Source organism: Sus scrofa, chromosome 1, assembly GCF_000003025.6.
Source record: "Sus scrofa isolate TJ Tabasco breed Duroc chromosome 1, Sscrofa11.1, whole genome shotgun sequence".
Lineage (NCBI taxonomy): Eukaryota > Metazoa > Chordata > Mammalia > Artiodactyla > Suidae > Sus > Sus scrofa.
The window spans coordinates 21,540,061-21,557,050 of record NC_010443.5 but is presented as its reverse complement, the minus strand read 5'-3'; the positions used below and the strand labels follow the sequence as shown (position 1 = coordinate 21,557,050).

Here is a 16,990-nt window from a genome sequence, read left to right as displayed (position 1 = left end):
AAGAAAAAAGCTGAAATAGAATGTCTTGTAAGTGGGATATCTTTAGTGACTGTATTGGGGAGAAAAAAAAAATTAAAATCAACCCTAAAGGTGTCCTTACTCTAAAATTATTTTTTAGAAAAGCCGCTAATGGAATTCTGTTTCTCTTTGTGTCTCCATCGCTAAAGAATTAGGTGTACAAAGTAAGGAATGTTAATCCTTTGCTTTTCAGTCACTTTTAAATAGTTTCCTGCTTAATTGAGACAGAGTGTTTCTATCTTTTAAGCAATGTTGTGAAACTGGACTAAATATTTGTACCCCTCAGACAGTTTTATCCTGAATTTTTTTTTTTGGCCACGCCTGTAGCGTGTGGAGTTCCCAGGCCAGGGATCGAACCTACACCTTAGCAGCGACCTGAGCAGCTGCAGTGACAACACCGGGTCCTTAACCCACTGTGTCACGAGGGAACTCATGAATTTTAACTCACAACTTGGAGACCGTTCCATGCCATGCCTGTCACAGGAACAGATGCTCCCCTGCCTCATTGCAAGCCCCTCCAGCAGCCCACGTCCCTGGTGCTCTCACCACCTGCCGAAATTCCATGTTGGAATGGATGGTTGTTGGCAGGACAAGGTCAGCCTCCGTTGTAGAAATAAGCCTCCTAGGGGCAGAAATCCAGTCTACTTTTGCTCACTTTTTGCAGCGCCCCCATGCATTATCTTGTCTGTAAACGAATGACGGATGGCTGACTCTGTTCCACAGGCAGTAGATTTTCCTACATCCTCACCTTTATTGTGGACCTCCCCTTCCTCCTCTTTCTCAGGTGGTCCGCAAGCTGCCTCTCCTTGGCAACTCTCCCCTGTTGTCAGAGGCTCAGTTTTGCATCTCCCCTTGCTGTTGACCTTCCATCCACTCCGATCGCCATTCTTGCCTGTTTTGCTTCCAGGACTGTGTGGACTCCCATTTGAGATACATGCCATTCTGCTGAGTTTCTCGTCCCATCTCTTTGCTGCTGTCATTTCCTGGCTTCCTGGTGACTTCCTCATATTCGCCACATGAGGTTTAGGCTCTGCTCCTCCACCCAAGCCTTGCTGTTATCCCGAGGACATTCAGTTCCCATGTGTTAGTCTGTTCTGGATGTCCACTTTCTTCCTCCCTCCCGCCTCTTTCTTCTCAGTCCATAAACATGCTTGAACATCCACCTGCACACCTAATGAACTTAAGACAAATAAACTTTTTCCTGTACTTGATGACTCTCCATACAGAAGAAGTCCTAGGTTTTTTATTGAGTAAAGGCTACTACCTCCTTAATGTAATCATCATCTAAGAGGTAAATTGAACTCTGCTTTAGTTTGGAAGGCCACCCCTAATACCTTTGACTCTGATTTCTTGCTAGTAAGAAAATAATGAATTTCTGATTATCTGCTCCTATCTTCCCCTGAACGTGCATGATGCCTGAACTCAAGCGATGATAGGTCTTTCCTCCACGTCTTCATCCCACAGGTCTTTCTCCTTTCAACCTCCCACCAGGTCCTCGGAGAGGTTCAGACCATGGAGGTGCCTGTGCCCTCTTCTTCTCTCCAGGCAGCTCCTCAGTTTCTTTACTTCCTCCTTAGTGACTCTTGGATCCATTCATCGTTTCCAGTCCATTTTCACTGTTCCTGCCCAAGTTCGGATGCCCGAGTTGCTATAGTTACCTCTTAACTGAATGACCGGGATATAAATCTGAGTGCCTTGGGGACTATTTATGACTCATTGACATAAATTCTGCCAACATCCTGCCTTCCACTGCAGGATCCTGCAGCTTGTATCTCCCAGTGTTCTATGTCTCACTGTATATGGCTCTAGGTTTCATTTCTGCCTTGAGGGAAAAGTCCAGAGTTCTACATGGGACCCACAAGTCTCTTCGCAGAACTTGGCATGACTGCCAGGGGACTGTGGGACTGCAGAGAGGGTTAGTCACATTATATGTAGACTGTCATGGATCTTTTGATTCAAAGATAATAGCCCAGATTTAATGTTTGAGATTTTTTTTTTTTTTGCCACCCCAAAGCATATGGGCCAGGGATCAGATCTGAGTCACAGCTGTGATTTACACCACTGCTGTGGCAGTGTTGGATTCTTTAACCTGCTGTGCCAGGCCAGGGATCAAACCTCTGTCCTGGCACTGCAGCAATGCTGCCCATCCTGTTGCACTGCAGCAGGAAGTCCTAATATGTCATTTTAATAATACTTCTGTTACAACCATCCTCTATGGGAAATTTTTTATAATTTTGTTTGGGGCAGAATTTCTTCATATTTTCACTTCAAAATAGTGAGATTTCCTTTGATTTTATTTTACAATTTATACATAAGGCCTACTGGCTTCCTCCTAAAGTTTCATCCTCACGTACACACTCAGCAGAAACCAAGGGGTCACCATCTTCCCATGGAGATAAGATTCTCTCTTGCGTTGTGGTTTGTCCACTGGAGATGTGACAACTTTTTCGTCCTTTTCACAAACACAGCACCCTCCGCATACACCGTGAGCTGCTCCAGACTCTGGGGGTTGTTGTAGGGGATGGCTAGGGAAGGGAAGGAAGGTAAGAGCTTGGTTTGTTCCTTTCTTATTTCTCTGTGGAGCATTTCGTACTGTCCCTAAATACAGCCGTCATGTCTGTTCCTAGAACCCGTTGCTTATGGCAGTGACAGTGATCTGTAACACTTAAAATGCTTTTTTTTACATTAAAATTGATTTTCCATTTGCAAAGTGACCCTTTTCCTTTTCAATCAGCATTTCTTTAAATCCTAAATATGAGTGATGTCATTTAATCTGTTTACTATCCTGTAGATCCTGTAGCAAGTTTAGGGGATATTGTCCATGTCACTGTATCAGGTTGTCATACAGCTGCACAAACATGCTCATTCTGCAGGGCTTTCGGCCACAAATTTAAACTCTGAAATTCTCCATCCGTGCTTGCAAGACAGATGGAAGTCTTTAGTAGCTTTTCCCTTTGGGGGTTTAAAAATAATGGCTGCCTCTGTTAGGAAAACAAGTCCAAAAAACTGATGGTATCAAATTGCTAAAATTAATACTGTGTTAAATAAGGATTCTGCGCAATCAAATGGCCATAAGTCAATATAAGTGAAGACTATACACATCCTGTAGCCAGCATAAACTTAACTGTGATGAGAGTGGCCATTATTTTAGAGAGTAAACATTATTTGCCCTACCTCCTTGTATTAGTCCAAGGAAGTGATTGGGCATAGACGTGGGTTATTATTCATTAGACTTCCTATCCCTCTTGCCCCCACGATCCCCTGACCAAGTTTGAGCAAGGGGTACTCAGGAGGCAAACTACCTGAGTTTGAATCCCACTGACTGGCTGTGTGACCTTGGGTAAACTGCTTGGTCTCTCTGGGCTTCAACTTCCTCATTTATAAAATGGAAATATTAATAGTGTCCACTTCATTGGGTTGTGGTGACAATGAGGCTACAGTCACAAAGCACTTAGAATAGGTCTTAATGTGATGTAGAAGATTGATATGCTCTGTATAAGGCAGTGTGAGAATCAGAGTTTTTAAGGGTGGAAAGGAGCCTAGAGGTCATGTAACTTAGTTTTCTAATTTTAGCAATAAAATATTGGGGGTCCTTGCTCAAGGTAACAGGGACAGTTAAGTAGCAGAGTTGCTTGCAGGACTCAGTTCTCTTCTTGGCTTACAGTTTGGCATCCCGGTTGCATGGTCAGAACCCAGAACATGAACTCAGATTTATCACCTATCCTGATTGTGCAGTGTCTTCTATGCTTTTTGCTCTACCAATGGAGTCTTACTGCTCTTTTAGAGGTACTAGGAGGTGCTGCTGGTTTACCATGTGTTTAGCTATCATGTTCCAACGTGGACAACCTGGAGGAATGGGGGAAAAGCCCCCTGATCAGGAGTCAAATGACCTAGACTCTGTCTCTGTAACTAGTTAATGATTCGGAAAGTTGCAATAACCTTCTTGGGTCTCAGTGTCTATATATATATGTTAATATATATATGGCTTTAACGTATATGGGAGAATGGAGAACTCCTGTGTTAAACACAGTGGTTGTTGCTGTAATAGATAATGTTAATACTCAGTGCTTCTCTGAATCTTATTGCTCAGATTGCTCTACTATGCATGATAAGACTGAACATAAATTTGTTCTTATGTATAAAAAAACAAACTGCTTCTGATTGCACTTAGGCTTGCTGATGGCTAAAGTGAGCTTCTAACCTAGCATGGCTTCAGGGCATCCTCAAAAGATGGTGGAAAGGTAGATTACCTGTTTCAGAAATCACGTAAAAGGAAGGAGATAATAATATTTAGATTTTCCAGAAGAAGAAAGTGAAAAGGATATCCTTCCTAAAAAGAAGAGCTGTGAAAAAGCTTATCATGTTCAAGTACTCTCACATCTGGGGTCCTGCTGAGATAGGTAGCCTATTTTTCATTTTGTAACTAGGTAGCTTTGCTTTGAAATGCTCAAGGATTTAGATGAATCTCACAGACACAATGGTCAGTGGAAGAAGACAAACACAAAAGAGTATGTTGTATAATTCCTCTAAAGTAAAGTTCAAGAATAGGTAAAACAAATTAGTGGTGTTGGAAGTCAAACAGTGGTTGTTTGGAGGAATGGGTGGGAGAGAATGGGTATTGACTAGGAAGGAACACAAGGAGGTTTCAGAGACTGGAAATGATGTAGGCCCTGATCTGGACCGTGGTTGTATGTACAGAGTCCTTTGCCTGCTGTACTGTGCATGTTATGGTGAAACATTTGTTTTACAGAAATCTTCAAAGTATTAATCCAATAACGGTGAGAAGTACTGATTTCATCCCAAATCCCTTTACATAACTACAGTTTCTTGGAAGCAGCAAGGGACTGGAAATGGGCAACTTGGGAGGCAAATTATAGTCTAGAATATAATTAATAAACTAGTACATAAATATTAGTCTTCCTCTTGGAACTAAAATTCCTTCGTTTTACTCTATTGTAGCAACATTTTCCACATTCTGTTCTTTTTCTTTAAATTTAATTTCTGGTTGACATTCTGTTCTTTTTACTCTTGCTGGCTTTAAAAAGCTGGTGGCTAAATAATTATTTAAAATATTTTTAGCTAGGACTCTTACCAATAATTTTTAAAAGAAACTATTAGTGGATGAAAAAGCAATTTCCTTCTGCACTGACCAAGCTCTATCCCAACTAAAATTATATTTTTCTCAGATTTTTATCTAGTGGTATATACATCTATATAAAGACAGTTCAAAAATCCTCTAGATCCTTTTCAAAAATTTCACATTTGTCCGTTTCACATGTTTAAGGATAGGAGTTTATAAATTTTTTGGGTTTTTTTTTATATGTCTTTTATGAGCACAGCACTATGATAGTGAGATCATTTTTTTCAGTATGACTTTAAAAGGCCAGCCATCCTTGGAGTTCCCGTTGTGACTCAATGGTTAACGAATCTGACTAGGAACCATGAGGTTGTGGGTTCGATCCCTGGCTTTGCTCAGTGGGTTAAGGATCTGGCGTTGCCATGAGCTGTGGTGTAGGTTGCAGACGCGGCTTAGATCCTGCATTGCTGTGGCCCTGGCATAGGCCGTCGGCTACAGCTCTGATTTGACCCGTAGCCTGGGAACCTCCATATGCCATGGGTGCGGCCCTAGCAATGGCAAAAAGACAAAAATAAAAAAATAAAAGGTCAGCTATCCTTGATTTGTTCACTTTCGGGGCATTCCCTCCCACACCCCTGATTTCCACAGGAAAGGCTACTGTTGTTGGCAGTCCAAGTTCGAGCCTCGTGAAATAGCCCTGAGCCACCCCAGCCGGAGGTCCCTGCTTCCTGCTGCTCTGTTCTCACCTGTGCTCTAGCACCTCCCCACTTGGTTTCCATCACTGACCACTGATCAAGTCTGCCTCCTGCCCCTTCCCATGAACTCTGTGAAGGGGAAGAATCCTGTCCTACGTGATGGCCCTGAACCTTGCAGGCTGAGTCACAGCACCAAGTTAGAGCAGCCCTTGCAATCTGGTGGTTGAGGACCAGCTCTAGAGGCAGACAGACCTGACTTCTGATGCAAACTCTCTGCCATCTGCTTGGTGTGTGACTTGAGGAAGATATGATTTATTCATTACCCAGTCGTATATTTAACCTTTTTCTATGAATGTAAACACACACATGGTATACCAGATACTGGGTTAGATGCTTAGTCTCTGTGAATCCCAGTTTTCTCACCTTGAGAATGGAACTGATAATGTTAGCAAATGCAAATCTGTGTGCCAGATGCATAGTGAGGCCAAACAATTCTAAGACATTGGCATTTGGAGCAGGGCAAGGTTTATTGCAGGGCCATGCCAGGAGACAGGAAGCTCCTCCTTAAAAACCCAAACTCCTCAAAGGCTTTCAGCAAAGCCTTTTTATAGGAAAGGTGAGAGAGGGCCATGGTTAGTTGTTGCACACTTCTTGGTGTCAGAAATAATAGCGACTGTTAATTCTGCTTTTAATAAAGTACTCGTGAATTTCCACTTTCAGGAGAGAATGAAACCCAGGATGAATCAGTGACTAGTTGCTTGTGGAGTCTGCTCATCAAACCTTTCACTCCAGTGAGCCGTGCGATTTCTGTTCCTGAATTATGCCATTCTTCTCCCAAGCTTATGAGTTCAGGAGAAAAAAAAAAATGCATGAACTTAGAAACTGTGTCCTCCATTGTCAGGAAATAAATTTCACTCTTTTACATTTACTTTTGCTTATCCAGTAGAAGCTTATTACTGAAAATAATTGAGCTTCAATGATCTAAAAACAAAATAGGGAACTTAAAAATTTTTATTCCTGGATTGGTCATGCTATGTTAGCAGTACATGCCACTAACCCAGCATGTGTACATGGGCCTCTGTGTGAGTGTGTGTGTGTACGCACGCGTGCACACGTGAATTGGGGGAATGTGTGGATCGCCTCTGTGGTTCCACAGTAGCTACAGTTAATACTTTCTGCGGCTATTCCATAACTGCCCATTCTCTACTCTTTTTTTTTTTTTTTTTTTTTTTGGCTTTTTAGGGCTGCACCTGCAGCATAGAGAGGTTCCCAGGCTAGGGGTCGAATCAGAGCTGTAGCTGCTGGCCTACACCACAGCCACAGCAACGCCAGATCTGAGCCGCATCCGTGACTACACCACAGCTCATGGCAATGCCAGATCCTTAACCCACTGAGCGAGGACAGGGATCGAACCTGCGTCCTCATGAATGCTGGTCAGATTTGTTAACCTCTGAGCCACAATGGGAACTCCCTCTCCAGTCTTTTTTTGAGATGCTAAAATATCGATTACTTTATTGGGATCCATCATGTGCTAAGAAGGGTTGAAATGGCAACTTGATGACCTGTGAATATTCTCTTAGTAATAAAATACTGGGAATTGAAAGGATTAATAAAGGGAGATTTTGGAAGAGGAAGATGGACAATTCTAAAGCATATTCTTTCCTAAAGCTTCTTTGAGCCGAACTCTTATTGTTGATCAATGACAGTACCCCCTGAGGTCTCTACAGCTGATATCCCCTCCCCAGGAATCTCCTGAGTCCTCATCCTCATTTACCTCTGTGCTAGCTAATGCCACATTTTTGAATAAAGAACCCTTTATTTTAAAATAAATTTAGATGTGTAGAAAAGTTGCAAAGACGGTACAGAGAGTTCTCCTATACCTCTAGCTTAGTTTCTCCTGTTGTTCCTTTCTTAAATGAGTAGGATACATTTGTTACAACCAAGGAGAGGGGTGTGGTGCATTATTATTAACTAAATTCCATAGTTCCTTAGGATTCCACTAGTTTTTTCCTAAGGTCCTTTTTTGTTATTGTTGTTCCAGTAACAGAATATCACTTTTCATTTATTTATCGTGTCTCCTTAGCCTCCTCTGGTCTATGACAGTTGCTCAGACTTTCCTTGTCTTTAATGACCTCGAGGTATATTACTGATCAGGTGTTTTGAAAATGTCCCTTAATTTGGTTTGTCTGATGCTTTTCTCATTGTTACAGTGGGGTTATAGGTTTTGAAGTCTGACGTTCACCTGTCATATCAAGGATCCATGCTCTCAGCGTGGCTTATCACTGATGAAGTTAACATCCATCACTTGGGCTTTCTCACTGTGGCACAGCGGGTTAAGAATCTGACTGCAGCAGCCTGGGTCGCTGCAGAGGCACAGGTTTGATTCCTGGCCTGGCACAATGGGTTAAAGGATCCAGTGTTGCCCAGCTGCATCTCCGATTCAATCCTTGGTCCAGGGACTTCCACATGCTGTGGATGCAGCCATTAAAAAGAGAGAGCGAGAGAAACAAAAACAAAAAATATCCATCCCTTGGATGAGGTAGTGTTTCTCAGGTTTCTCCGCTGTGAAGTCCCTCCTTTTCCCCACCTTTGCATTCCAAAGTCTTTTGAAGGAAGCCACCATGTACAGCTTGCATTTCAGGAGTGGGAAGTTAAGATTCACCTTCTTGAGAGGGGAGTATTTATGTAAATTATTTCCATTTCTTCTGTACAGATTTTTCTGTTATCCCACAGTTATTTATTTATTCAGTATTTATCAATAAGAGTATGGATTCATAGATATTTATTTTATACTTTGGAGTATAATCTAACACCACACTATTTCTTTTTTAAATTTTTAATTATTTTTTATTGGAAGTATAGTTTACAATGTTGTGTTAGTTTCAATATACAGCAAAGTGATTCAGTTATACTATACTGTTTATTTTGTTGCTCCAATTGTTCCATCTTTGGCCTGTGGGACTCTTTCAGTTGGCACTTTGTGTGACTGACATTCTCTCATCAGAATACTTTTTGAGCCCTTGCTTACTTTCTGGCGCTGTAAGATGCTCCAGGCTCATCTAGTATGTCCCTTGTCCCAGCCCTAGAAGCAGCCATTTCTGGAAAGAGATCCGATTCCTTTCATTGGAGAGTGCTGTTAGAAATCCAGACCTGAGTGCTCACTGAAGTGTCATTGCTTCTAGCTCCTTGGAATGAGTAAGGCCTACATGTGTGTACACTGAGCCGTATGTGTACACGTATCTATTACCTGTCTATCTATCTGGACAAAACTGAGTTCATGCTGATGTCTCCGACCCTAATCCAATGCCAAGGGGATCATTCTGGCTTCCCCCTTTGCTCATCTGTAGCCTTCCTTTCCAAGAGTGAGAAGTCTGGCTGCCAGCATCCACCGTCCATTTGTTCTATCCAGTTTACAAGTTTAGAGGTTTCAGAATTAAATCATAACCCTGCATGGTGCCACGCATTTTGATTCCTCTGTTCCTTTTCACTTCCCTTCCATTGGTCATTCATCCTACCCGCCAAGAGGAAGGGATTTGATCCAGCCCATTTTAAGTGCTGATGAGCAAGAGAGTAAGGATCTCCCTAAGACAACTCCAGACAAGGAGAGCCACTCGGCTTCCCTGGAAATGATGATCCAGTCTCGTCTGCAGTGGCTCATAGCATCAGTCCCCTCTGACCCTGTTGTCTGCTTGGTTCTGTGCCCAGACTTGGATGTATGCCCCTGTCTGAGAACATGTTTTCTAAGTCACTGTTTCCTGAGAGAGAGGCCTCACTTAAGGGTAGGAACTAAAGTTAAATCTTCCCTATGTGCTGCCCTAATGTGTCTTTGCCAGGTGTTTTGTGGCCTATAAAAGGAAGGTGGTAGAATGAAAAAGCTGTAATAGAAATTTTAAAAAAATATGCAGTGATGAGTGAAACAATAACTTACAAAGGCACAGAGAAATAGCTTATAAATCATATTTTAAGGAACTAAAGACTGGTTTGCTTGTTTCCTTACTTTTAAGTTCTTGGTTTTTAGTGTCAGATGTTTTTGTACAATACGTCCCCCCCCCCCCCCGCCTTTGGCCACACCCGCAGCATATGGAAGTTCCCGGGCCAGGAATCGAACCTGAGCCACAGCAGCAGCCTGAACCGTAACAGTGACAATGCTGAATCCTTAATCCACTGTGCCATGGTTGGAACTCCTGTACCATGCCTTTTTAATGGGTATATTCTTTGGTACAGTAAAAATCACTGTGAGTAATATCGTAAACATATAGTTAGTACAGAGGAGTATTATCAACATTTTTTTTTTTTCTACCTCATGATTTCTCTTTAGTTGTTACTGTTATTATTGGGCCTCAAACATGTATTCTCTTTAACCTTTAGATATTTAAAGATATTTAGAGGACATTTGAGGTCTTCTTTGCCACCTATTTTTTTCCCAGAGTGGCTATCACTTTCTTTAGAATCAGCACCAGAAATTCTTTTGTTAAGCTTCTTTTCTGAGTGATCTTTCACCTCTGAAACTTGTGAGGTAGAATACTCTGCCACATTTGTCTCATTTTCTCAATGACTGAAATAATATTGTGGAGGAAAAACTCTAAAATAAATCTCTAAAATATCAGGGAACTTTCGAGTATTACAAAAATACTACAAACTCTCATATTAAACAGATGCAGTTTTTCTAAGCATCCCTGTCATTCAGTACTGAGATCTCAAAGAAAAGACTACCCAAGCCTATAATTTATTTTATATGATAATTATGTAGCCTCATTTATTTTTGGCTTCTCTGGTCACATTAGTACTGTTGGTAAATTTCTGTTTAAATGAAAAATAAAACCTACACATATTTCCTGAATTTTACTGGTGGGTGGTATGGGGAAGTCTTGCTAGGAATGAGCTGGTTTTGGTGGGAAGATAAACTGAGCTGTGTCACAGAAAATGTCTACATTCAAATAGCTAATGATGGTATTTCAAATACGTTAAATAACACTTACAATATCTGAAAGTTAACTTCTGGTGTGAAAAAGAAAGTCCTCATGAGTGACAGGTCCCTCTCCACGACATACAAGTGGATCAAAATTAACATTTAAAACAGTCAGGAAATTGAGGCTTTCATCCGGAGTTTACCTGGCAGTTCTTATCTGTGTATAAATGCCAAAGTCACTGGACTTGTTGTGAAAAAAATTTCTTAGAGTTTCATATTGGTTTCAATGGTAAATGGGTCCAAAATAAAAATGATAGGATTAGCCCTGGCAGTATCCTAGGTGTTTGGAAGAAAGAAGAGTTCATGTTCTGTCTCACTATTCCAAAGCAGGTGACAGTCCCCTTCACGTTCCTGACTTAAGACAACTACAGTGGCACTGTGGCCAATGGTGCCAGTGTATGGTTCCTAATTGCAAGTGTGGTTTCATGGAACAGCCCAATAATTACAAAATTATAGGCGGATTCATTCAATCAGGCAAAAGGTCTATGTGTGTGTGCTCTGCTGTGGTCATTGGCAGTAGCCCAGGCCGTTTCCAGAGTATAGATAAAGATGAAAACTGTGAATTCGAAATAAAAGTATGGCCGTTAATGTCTGAGGCAGCTACGCATTTAATATTAAGGCTTTTATTTTGCATTTATCAACTACCTCACTCAGTCTCCCCATCTGTCACCTTCTATCACTTAAAAAATTATTGGATTTTTGGTTTCCTTTGTTTGTTTTTGTTTTCAGGAGAAAATATAGACTATTCCTTAGTGGTTAAGATCAAAAGCAGAATTTTGATGGAGTGTCGGGGAAGTGGGTATGGGATGGAGAGAAAATGAACACTAAATGTGTGCCTGTGGCCATAGAGTGAATTTGAGATGGGAACTTTAGATCCTGTGTTTGTGATAGTCCTTTTATATTGCACGGCATTTAAATTGTTTAAAATGAGCCTTTAGCCTTAAGTCTCAGTAGAGAAGCAATACCATATGGTCAGTTTTTCCCGGGTTTGCCCCTGGTTTAAAGAAGGCAGTGGACAGGAGTGGAAGTGAAGTAAATAAGGGTCTTACTTTTGAACTCTGGCTTAGCTTTAAACTCAGTCTGTCCCACCTCATTCGCTGTCTGTGCCCTGTGGCCAACCTGTGGAGATAGAGTAGGGCTGGGAACCATTTACAGAAGAATCAGTCACTGCAGAACTTGTATTTCCACCTGAAATTAGAGTAGACTTCACAAGTGGGAAGAACAGGATTTATCCTTCTTGTTTGGAAGGAGAACTCACAAGGACATAGGTGTTGCCATCTCTTGATTGTCTTTTTTCATCCAGTTAAAGATTTTCCTGGTTCTTGGTATGTCAGGTGATTTTTGATTGAAATGTAGACATTTCTGTCTTCTGTTATGAGACTCTAAATCTTTTTTTTTTATTTTTAAATTTTATTTTATTTTTTATTTTTTATTTCTTTATATATACGTTTTTTCTACTGTACAGCATGGTGACACATACATGTATACATTCTTTTTTCTCACATTAAGTGTTCCATCATAATTGACTAGACAGAGTTCCCAGTGCTACCCAGCAGGAGCCTATTGCTAATCCATCCCAAAGGCAACATTCTGCATCTGTTTACCCCAAATTCCCCATCTCTCCACTCCTTCCCCCTCCCCCCAGGCAACCACAGGTCTGTTCTCCAAGTCCATGATTTTCTCTTCTGTGGAAAGTTTCCTTTGTGCCATATATTAGATTCCAGATATAAGTGATATCATATAGTATTTGTCTTTCTCTTTCTGACTTACTTTACTCAGGATGAGAGGCTCTAGTTCCATCCATGTTGCTGCAAATGGCATTATGTTGTTCTTTTTTATGGCCGGAGACTCTAAATCTTATTGAAACCTTTTGTTTTAATCATTGTCTGATACCTCTCCATTAAGGGAAGCCAGGCTGCCACCTCATTACTGCCAGGAGGAGGTAAAAAACCAAGATTCTGCCTTCATCTTCTGGTGATATCTGGTGGCAAAAATGGGGGGAAGGGTGTCCTTTGTTACTATTGGGCACAGTTTGCTCCCCATGTGGTTTCCACTGACACCATAGTGGGCGGGAGTGGCTTTGTTCCCACTGGGCAGTGGCTTGGTGCCACCCCAATATTGTGGGGGAGGGAGAAGAAGAGACACCTTGTTATTATTGGGTAGGGGTCGAAGTCCAGGCTCCATTGACACTGTAGAGGATGCTTCATTACATCAGTGGGCACAGACCAAAAAAGTTGGCATGCATGAAGATCCTGGCTCCCTACTTGGTCCTCTCTGCCACCACTCTGATAGGGGTGTTGGGGCCCCTCATTAGAGCTTTGTGAGGATAAAAGTCTAGTCACTCTGCTCAGTCTTTGTTGGCTTGGATGGCCCTGCTTTCTTCTCTGGTGTTTGGCTGGAGTAGAGTAGTTATTGTCTATAAGTTTTCTGTCTTGCTCGGCTGTCCCTTTCCTTCTCCTTTGGCTAGAGAGAGCAGGTATTTGTTGAGGTTTTTTTGCTCTGTGCCCACTAGTGACTGCTTCAGCTGCAAGTCTGGGACATGTGAGACAAAAAGAAAACCCAGGGATCTCACTTCCATGTTGTTTCTTAGGTGCTGAGGTTCTAGGCTGGTCTACTTTCCTTTCACCTTCTCTAGTCTTTTTATGTCTGTTTTATGTTTCAGGGTTTTTTAGTTGTATTTAGCAGGAAAAAGAGGAAAAAGTAAGTCTGCTTCATCTTCCTAGATGCAGAGGTTCTTGCCATTCAGTACTTTTTTATTTTCTCAGTATTTTATTACAAAAGTTTTAAAGATGAAAGAATTATACAGTATTTTACTTTATCAAAAATTTAGCCCTTTGTCCATTCCATCTATCGATCCTTTTTTTTCTGTCATCTTTTTAGGGCTGCACCTGTGGCATATAGAAGTTCCCAGGCTAGGGGTCGAATCAGAGCTGTAGCTGCCAGCCTACGCCACAGCCACAGTAGTGCCAGAACTGAGCCATGTCTGTGACCTATACCAGAGCTAACGGCAACGCCAGATCCTTAACCCACTGAGCAAAGCCAGGGATCAAACCCACATCCTCACGGATGCTAGTCGGGTTCATTACCACTGATCCACCACAGAAACTCCTGCATTTATTATTTTTGATAGACATCAATACACTTCGCCCCTAAACACATCAGCATGTGTGGCTTTATTTAGACTTCACTATTTATTTACAGCTTTTTAAAAGTAGATTTTACATAAAGTAAAATTCACAATATTGTAAACATCATTTGCGGAGTTTTGTACAGTCCATCCTTTATCGAGATAATTTCCGTCCCCCCTGAAAGTTTCCTCAAGCCTCTTCTCAATGAAATCCTACCTCCATCTTACTCCAAGAAGCAGCTGCTGTTCTGACTTTCTTTTTTCTTTGTTTCCCTCCTAAATTTATTTTGCCTTTTTTAGAACGTCATATAAATAGAACCACACGGTATGGACCCTTTATGTGTTGCTTTTTTTTCCAGCACAATGTTTTGAGATGCATTCAAGTTGTTGTAGGTATCAATGGCTCATTTTTCAAAAAATTGCTGAGTGCTATTTCACTGCATACATAATACTATAGTTTATTCATTCTGAGTTCCTTCCAGATTTTTGCCATTAACATTTGATAGTTGGGCTAGTGTGTTATCTCTATCTTCTTTCTGTTATGAACATTAGTGCCAGGCAACTTAAAGTCTGATTTCATCAACTTTTTGGCAACTTTCATCTGATTGCTAAAATGATTAAGGTGCATAAAGTTATTTTCTATTACGCGGAACCTTCGCATTTTCCACATATTTCTTGTCATTAGTGATAGTTATCAGTTTAATTGAAGTTTAAAACTTTTTTTTGTAGTAAAAGCAAAAGATAGCATGGTAAAAATCAGAATTTAACTTCTTGGCAGAAAATTTTACTTTGTGAAGAAAAAAAATTGTGGTTTTAATTACACCGTAACTGCCATGTTCGTTACTGAGAATGCCAAACTAGTCTCTGGAAGAACATCCCATTTCAGAAATATTTAGAATTCTCCATTTCTGCACAAAATGTTGATGTAATTGTGGCAGATAGATTCAGCTCTGTGTCACAGACCCTTATTTATCTGGCCTTATGTATTATATACATCTCTTCTTTTCTGTTTCCTCAAAGTGATTATCTAAGGAGACTGTCAGTCATTTCTGATTGATTGATTGATTGGTATTAGAGGGTCCCACCAGCAGTGAACAATGGGGCAAAATAAACTCCATGTGAGATTCCAATTAAAATGGGCATGTTTACTTTTACAGTGCAGGAAGAAATAAATGCTGTTTCAGACTTTTATTTAAACCTCTCTTTGACTTTTTTCTTTATACAGTTGATGGACTGGACAAAGCTTCTATAGCAAACTCAGATGGCCCAACAGCAGGTTCCCAAACACCTCCCTTCAAGAGAAAGGGGAAGCTCTCCACCATCGGTAAAATCTTTAAGCCTTGGAAATGGAGGAAAAAGAAGACCAGTGACAAATTTAGAGAAACATCAGCAGGTATGCTTATCATAACTTTGCTAGAAGATAAGCTGTGAAATTTTCCACAAGGTAAAAAATTATATCTTGCAGGGGATTTTTGTTTCTGAAAAAATTAACCTATATTTGAAATGAAATTATTTCAATTATTTCATGTAAGGATGAAGCAATTTAGAATTCTGATTTGCTTTTTTTTTTTTTTTTTTTCTGGTCACGTTGGCTTTCTGATATGTGTACTCGTAAATCCATATAAAAATGAATGTGTATGGAGGGGGAAGTTAAATGGAAGTTAGAAGAGGGAATATTATTTGTCAGTATTGTAGCTGCACATATCCATTTATACACACACACAAACACACAGAGAGAAACTATTATCTCTCCGTCTACTTAGTGCCAGTAGCACAAACCTATTTTTAATTAAGAATTTTTAAAATGTCTTTTAAATGTATTTGTTTCGTGGGCAAAAGAAGAGTGTTGGCATGTTCATTGATTTTAAATCTCCCTCATGTCCTTTAGGATAAATACATGGTCTGTGTCCTAGAGCAGCCATAACCCTATTAGAATGAAAACTTGTTATTATTATTTTATTTTGTGTATTTGTTAAACCTTAAGAATTACATTATTTAGTTCCTTTCATATGGACTCATGAAGGAAGTGGGCTTTAAATTTCAGGCCAGGTTGAAAGAAATGTCCAGTATCAGTGGATCCATAACCCCCTGTGTCGCAAGAGAACTTCGAAAGGCATTTAAGTTCAGCTTTCTCCATGTTTATTGTCTGTTGTTTCTCCATTGTTTATTGTTATTGTCTAAAATAAGCCCTTTATCAAAATTCTTCACTGCACCAGAGTCTCGTATTGTCCGTGTGTGTACAAGAGCATAGAGCATATCTTACTGTCTGTACTGAGATAAGAACTAGTACTGGTCTGTACTGAGATAAGAACTAGCTTTTAGCTCTCGAGCTATGAAATAAAATGGAAAACACCACCAAGAGCAAGAGCGCACAGGATAGAGACATCGGGGCCTCCTAAAGAAAACTATCTCTGCTGCATTTGTGGCTGTGTCATTTCTTTGAGCATTTAATATTTAAAAAGACATAATGATGCTATTTCTGGGATACGTTTCAAAATAATCCTGGAAGGGGGTGGGGGAGCGTATAGATAACAGAAGATTGGCCACAAGTTGGTAATTATTTAAGCTGGGCAAGGGCGATATGGGGTTTATTTATTTTTCTCATCTCTCTACCTATCATAAAAAGATAGGCAAAGAAAAAAGCCTTGGCTTAAGGGCAAATAATGATAGCTTGGTTACAGACTCTTCCTTAGTTCCTCATTGGCTTCTTGAGTTAGGAGGCAGAGGGGAGTGATGGACAGAGTGACAGAGTGATGGACAGAGTGCTCTGCTGAGGGAGGACATCTGGGTTCTAGTTGTGTCCTTGCCACCAAGGTGCCGTGTGACCTCAAGCAAGTCAGATCAGAGTTGAATGAGTTGAATTCTAATGTGCTTTCCATTCCAGATCCTGTTGTGGGTCCCTTTCTGCTTCCAGCCCCTGGCTGGGCATCTCATTCTGCCTTGTCCTTCAGTTTGAGATCAAAATACACTGGCCTTCTTAAGTTCTTCCCTCTTAGATTTCCTAAGCAATGAGGGACTCTGACTCTCCAGGCTACCATGGATACCTAGGATGGATTAGGGTTCCAGAGAGTAGAACTATTCACATTAGCCAAGGCATGGGGACA

General features: G+C 40.8%; 1 protein-coding gene across 5 annotated transcripts in view; it reads left to right on the top strand.

Annotated features, from left to right (window-relative positions):
- The window catches only part of PHACTR2 (phosphatase and actin regulator 2), a 284,512-nt gene that overhangs the window by 166,205 nt on the left and 101,317 nt on the right, over positions 1-16,990 (top strand). For all 5 annotated transcript variants that reach the window (XM_021087148.1, XM_021087139.1, XM_021087155.1 and 2 more), the window contains exon 2: positions 15,112-15,279. In XM_021087148.1, the coding sequence (XP_020942807.1) occupies positions 15,112-15,279 (168 nt within the window). The remainder of the gene's footprint in view (positions 1-15,111; positions 15,280-16,990) is intronic.